At 37.3% G+C, this 5,571-nt stretch overlaps 1 protein-coding gene across 1 annotated transcript; it reads right to left on the bottom strand.

Moving 5' to 3' along the window:
• Nucleotides 1-2,432: 2,432 nt before the first annotated feature.
• On the bottom strand, nucleotides 2,433-4,241 carry LOC140046586 (uncharacterized). The gene is made up of 3 exons (XM_072091280.1): nucleotides 3,480-4,241; nucleotides 3,054-3,229; nucleotides 2,433-2,587 (listed from the first exon to the last, which is right to left on the bottom strand). The coding sequence occupies exons 1-3, from the start codon at nucleotides 4,150-4,152 to the stop codon at nucleotides 2,504-2,506; spliced, it is 933 nt and encodes a 310-aa protein (XP_071947381.1). The 5' UTR covers nucleotides 4,153-4,241; the 3' UTR covers nucleotides 2,433-2,503.
• Between the last annotated feature and the right edge of the window lie 1,330 nt (nucleotides 4,242-5,571).

Raw genomic sequence — 5,571 nt, 5'->3', positions numbered from 1 at the left:
TAATAATAGTATGATTAATATTTCAGTATTTGTTTATTTGAAATTGTAATTATTCAAGGCCAACCTGGAGTAATCAGAAGGACACCGGCACCGAATGCGCAGATTGTGCATCAGAACAGTTGGTAGTAGTGAGATTGGCTGGGCCCATAGACTGTTCCAAGGTATGGACAGGACATCTACGCACCAGCATCCCGGACCGAGTGCACAGCAGTTTCTTAGCGACAAAAAGTCACGAGTCATCTATCGGTGAAACAAAAAAATACATGAATTGAGGGTACTATACTGATAAACACAGAAGCATTTTTTGTTCAAATGGAATTCCACCTTTAATATATCTTGACCAATCAAGTTTTGTTACCAAATGGATATATCCCCCTCCCCCCACCCCCTTGCTCGCCTAGTAACCCCAATCCGAAACCCCACATCCTTAGTTGTGGCACTACATGTTCTTCCAACATGTGTAACTTTGGAGAGACTGATTGTTTCGTTTTTCTATAGAGTGTCATAAAGACATTAATATTTCTTTGTGTGAGGTAAAAAAAATGTTTTACATTATTGGCAATTCAAAGCAGTATGGTGGTGTTCAATTTAATTTGCCTTTTATCTATAAAATAAAAATGCCTAACAGTTTAACAGAGGTTGGCTTATCATCACTTTCTAAAGCAATGATAAGCCTAAAATACAGTTTTAATTATTACCGAGTATGTATGGCTTCTAACCGGAAAAATTACTACCTTTGCCAGGCGCGGATCCAATGTTAGATTGGGTTTTCAAATGTTATGTCACCTGTGTTTTTAACGGTGGAAAATGTACGATCATTTTGCTGATTGCTGTGCAATAAATGGGAGTGTTTTCCAGGCCAACTACTACTACTACTAGTTGGAGGCGCCATTTATCATGAATTTTATGTATGAGAGTACCATTTCCGACGATCTAGGGGTGTCATTTACCAAAATTCGCTTCCCCACAGGCTCAAGTACTTGGTGTCTCTCTGGAAAGATCAGCCCCTGTTTGCCCCCCCCCCCCCTGACAAAACCCCTTGTTACGCGGCTGCTTCTGAATATGATGAGCAGAATCCAAGTTAATTTAAAGAATTTATTTATTTTTATTTATTTAATAACAATATTTAACCAGGGTGGCCCAATCAGTCAAAAAGACTGGTCTCCCTTGGGGCCCTGGGTACAATAGTACATTTTTAACTAAAATATAAAAATAACAGTAACACAATAAAACTTAAACTACAGTAATGCCTTAAAGTTACTTTTGAAAACATTTAAATTACTTGACAATTTAGTTTCTTCACTTAATGTGTTAAAAAGATCAGCACCTTTCCATTGAAATGAATGCGTATAGTACTCTGTTCTACATTTTTCCAGGGAAAGTGATTTGCAACTATTACTTGTAAAATGATCATGATTTTCATTAGAAAATTTAAAATATGATTTAAATTAAGGTATTCGGGTACATCTTCATTTAAACACTAAAGACGATCGTTTGAGATCAAATACATCACAAAGGTTTAACCAACCAAGTGATGTGGATATATCTTTAGAAGGTGTGAGGAAATGTGCATTTAATATTAATCTTGCTCCACGTTTTTGAAGTTTAGTAAGTTTGTCAAGATCATTGTCAAAAAGTTTAGACCATACAATACTGCAGTATTCAAAATGCAGTTGAACAAGAGAAAGATAAAGTTGATTTAAAGTAGACTGATTAATAAAAGGTTTAACACGTTTAAGGATGGAAAGAGTTGCTTGCTTGATCTAAAATGGTGGTGCATCTGTACTGCAAGGCCCAATTAAAATGGAGCTATAATTGCTCTAGGCCTTGCGGCTTGGATGATCGATTGGCCAATTGAAGCTACCTTCAAATCACTATCCTTTCCAACAAATAATTTAGAAAAAAAAATCTACTGGGTAAGTAGGCCAAACCGTTTTCCACATAATCTAATGGGTATTCCTTATTATTTGTTATTTTCGACATATTTATATCACATTTGATTAATTTGGCAGCTGCCTCAATTAGTTCTAATTTTTGCTCTTCTATTTCTATGAAATGATTTGATAATTAAACGAGCAGTTTGTTTGTACGTAATTACAGCTTTCCCATTACCTTCTGAAATTATAATATTATTACCATAATGATCGATTAATTTTCTTTTTATGTGTTTTCCAGAATAAGCACAATTACCTTTACAAAACTCTTTCATTTTAATAACTAAATCATTGATGGTTACAAAAAGCCTCTTCACTTTCCTTACTACCAGGTCTTCCTAATTGTAAGCACTGCCCATTATTAGGATACTGCTTTGGAATCTAATAGTATTTATAAAAAGTTAGGTTTTGAATTTGTTTACTATTTTAACCACAGGAAGATAATTAAACATAGAAACATTTACCTGTTTATTTGTACGGAAGTTGATACTGCACACTTTGTGGTATAAACAGCCTGCACCATAAAGTTCATTTGAAAAAAACTCAATTCTTCCTTTGACATCATGTGCCTAGTCATCGTTTCGAGCTTCACAGCTTCTTATTTGCGTTCGCTTTTTGTTGGTATTCCCTTCTTGGGTATACCAAGTGCTGCTCTAGGGATGGTATATGAAGTTTCCGGATGCCTTCCTACCGAGGCTGATGGTCGTCAAGGAAGGGGAACGGTGTGTGACGTCCCTGATGTTGTTGGGATGTCGTGAGGTGGTGGGTCAATGGTCTTCAGTTTTTTCCATGTTTCGTACATGGGATCCGGCACATCGTATCCTTCTCGAAGCCGACGATGGTATGTGGCAATGAAGTCAGGACCGATGGAGGATTCCAGAGCAAGAAGGGCGGTCTTTGTAGGTGATGATGTTGTTGTTGTTGTTGTTGGTGGTTGTCGTATTGGGGGGGGGGGGGGGGGGTGGTTGAAGTAGATGCTGGTGTTAATGACGTGTGGTCGTGGTAAATGGTGGAGGGCAGTAACTTGTCGGTGTCAACGGCGGCAGGATTAAATGGATATAAACCACATTTTCGAAATCCAGAAATGGCATTTTTTGATTTTGCGCCCTCTTTCCATGCCTCCGCAAACACCGAAGAGAAGGCTTGCTTGGTGACAACTTGACCAGGATGTTGTATGGTGTACTCGCGTACACAGTTGTACCAAGACGCCTTGACCGACTTGTACACAGCCACATCAAGAGGTTGGATAATGTGACTGGCATGTGACGGTAAGCAGTAAAGAATGATGTCATTTTCTTTTAAAAAAAGTCGGCCGTCTCTAAGTTGATGTGCGATACGTGCCCATCCACAAATAAAATAATAGGAAATGGAATGTTAAGTGATCGAACAAAAGGATGAAAATGATTTGTTATGTATTCGTAAAAGATTTCTGAATTCATCCAGCCGGTCTTAGATTTTGCGAAAGACGAATCGGCTGGTGCACCATCAAGGGGGTCATAGGCAAACCGAACACCCGGAAATATGATCAGCGGCGGAATGTATTGCCCTGTTGCATTACATGCACCCACGACCGTGATCTGTTGCCGGGTGGATGCCGTTTGTTGGTAGACATTCTTTTCCCCCTTGGGTGCAATGACCCTCTCGGTCTTCCCTTGGAGAGGGAAGCCGATTTCGTCTGCATTAAAAATTTAAACAGACGACGCGGGTCAGCGAAGACCTCCTCGTTCTTGCTCTCAACCATGTAGTCGGAACACTCCCTGAACCACCTCTGGATCTTATTGACCGTCACATCAGCACGTTCCCTTCCTAGTGTCTCAGGTAGGCGCATCGATAGCTCTGGATGACGACGTAAAAAGTTACGCATCCATCGACGGCCAGGCAAATTATCGACGAAAGGGTTTGGTCTGCCATTGGCATCCAGAAACTTCTTTACAACTCTTTTCATTTCCATCATCGTCCTTCCATATCCAATCTTCGCCATCCCTATCGCCCATCCCACTAGCTGTTCTTCTTCCTTCTTCGATAAAATCGGATCTGGTCCTGGAGTCGATTCGATGGGGGTTCTGCCGCTGACCTTATCCCTAATTGTTGATTTAGGGATGCCATACATTCGAGCAGCTGCCCCATATGACAGCTCCCCCTTTCTTACCCGCCCACAGGCAATACGGACAACCTCCTGGCTGTACTTTCTGTATTTACCGTCTTGTAGTCCAGGCATATCTAAAGTTTAATAACGATGAACGGTTTATTTTTTTAAACTCTTTTTTTTTCACAATACAGTACTAAACACAAATAAACTTGATGACATCGAACAATAAAACGCAACATAAAAACAGTTAAAAATAAATATGCCAAACAACAGCATTAAACAATTAACACTTAGGGTTAAAGAAGCAACTTATCTGTATTGTATACATGAGTGATTTAGATGTTTCAGCATCAGTATGTTCATTGATGTTGTTTCTCTGATGTCCGAATGGATCTTTGATTTTATACGATCCAATCCTAACACGGGAAAATATCTGATGCTACACTCGTTCGAAGGATTCCAATACAAATGATATGCAGTATTGTTAATAACAACAAACAAAAATGATAAGTAATAAACAATGTTTTCTTCGTAAATGTTATATATTTATTGTTAAATATTAAAAAATATAATTTACACTCTGTATAAAATAAACGGTACACATACTGTTATAAGTAAATATTTAAATATAAATACTGTTGAAATTAAAGATGACTGTAGATAACCTTTAAAAAAAAAGAAAATTTAATGATTATTTGAATAATGTTTATCACAATAATGTATATTAAGTATGCCAATTAAATAACATTAGTTAGCAGGCCCACACGCACGTGCTTCCGAAATATACCTCACGTACTAATTTTTTAATGTTCTTGATTTAATTCTTGATATAAATTTGTAATAAAAAAAAAATAATAATAATAATATTTAATTTTTATATTTATTTAATTTTTTAAATATTTAGGACTATAGCTATTGAATAAAAAACGGTTTTATTGAGTTATATTTGGTTAAAACGCCTAATTAAGATGGCTAAGAAGCATCTAATCACCCAAAACCAGTACATTATAAAAAAAGTATATAGCGCCACCAACCGGGTGAATTTTGAACCCAACTGGGATTTAGTGGCCTGGTATTCGCTCACCCTCCCCTACAATCGGTTGATGACGTAAGCATCAGACAAACAAATTATTTTTGTTTGGCCAGTTATTAAAGACCATATAAATCATAAATTACAAGTATATCTCTTTAAATTTAGATTTTTTGGGCTTTTGCACGTGGCCCATACTCGTTAGCTAATTGCGTAATTAAGAAAAATTCAAGTTTTGTACCTACCTTGACTTGCAAAATATGGTTTTTTGGATTCAAAGTTTTGCTGTACACTGCTTGGATCAACGATCGAAGCAGAGAAGTAATTTTACAGTTCAGTGAGCAAAGTGTTTTGATTGGTTGATGGGTTTGTTTAAAAATGAATATTTATGAGGTGGGCGTGTGAAATCTGACACCGTGTGAACTCTGAACCACATACCCTAGATGGAACTTTATTTTTCACAAAATAGATAGTTTCCAACCTGATCTAAGGCCATCTTAAGAACTGTTTTGCTGGAA

The sequence above is a fragment of the Antedon mediterranea genome, chromosome 4 (genome assembly GCF_964355755.1).
Source record: "Antedon mediterranea chromosome 4, ecAntMedi1.1, whole genome shotgun sequence".
Taxonomy (NCBI): Eukaryota; Metazoa; Echinodermata; class Crinoidea; order Comatulida; family Antedonidae; genus Antedon; species Antedon mediterranea.
Note: the sequence above shows the minus strand (reverse complement) of the source record. Positions and strands in the feature narration are given on the sequence as shown.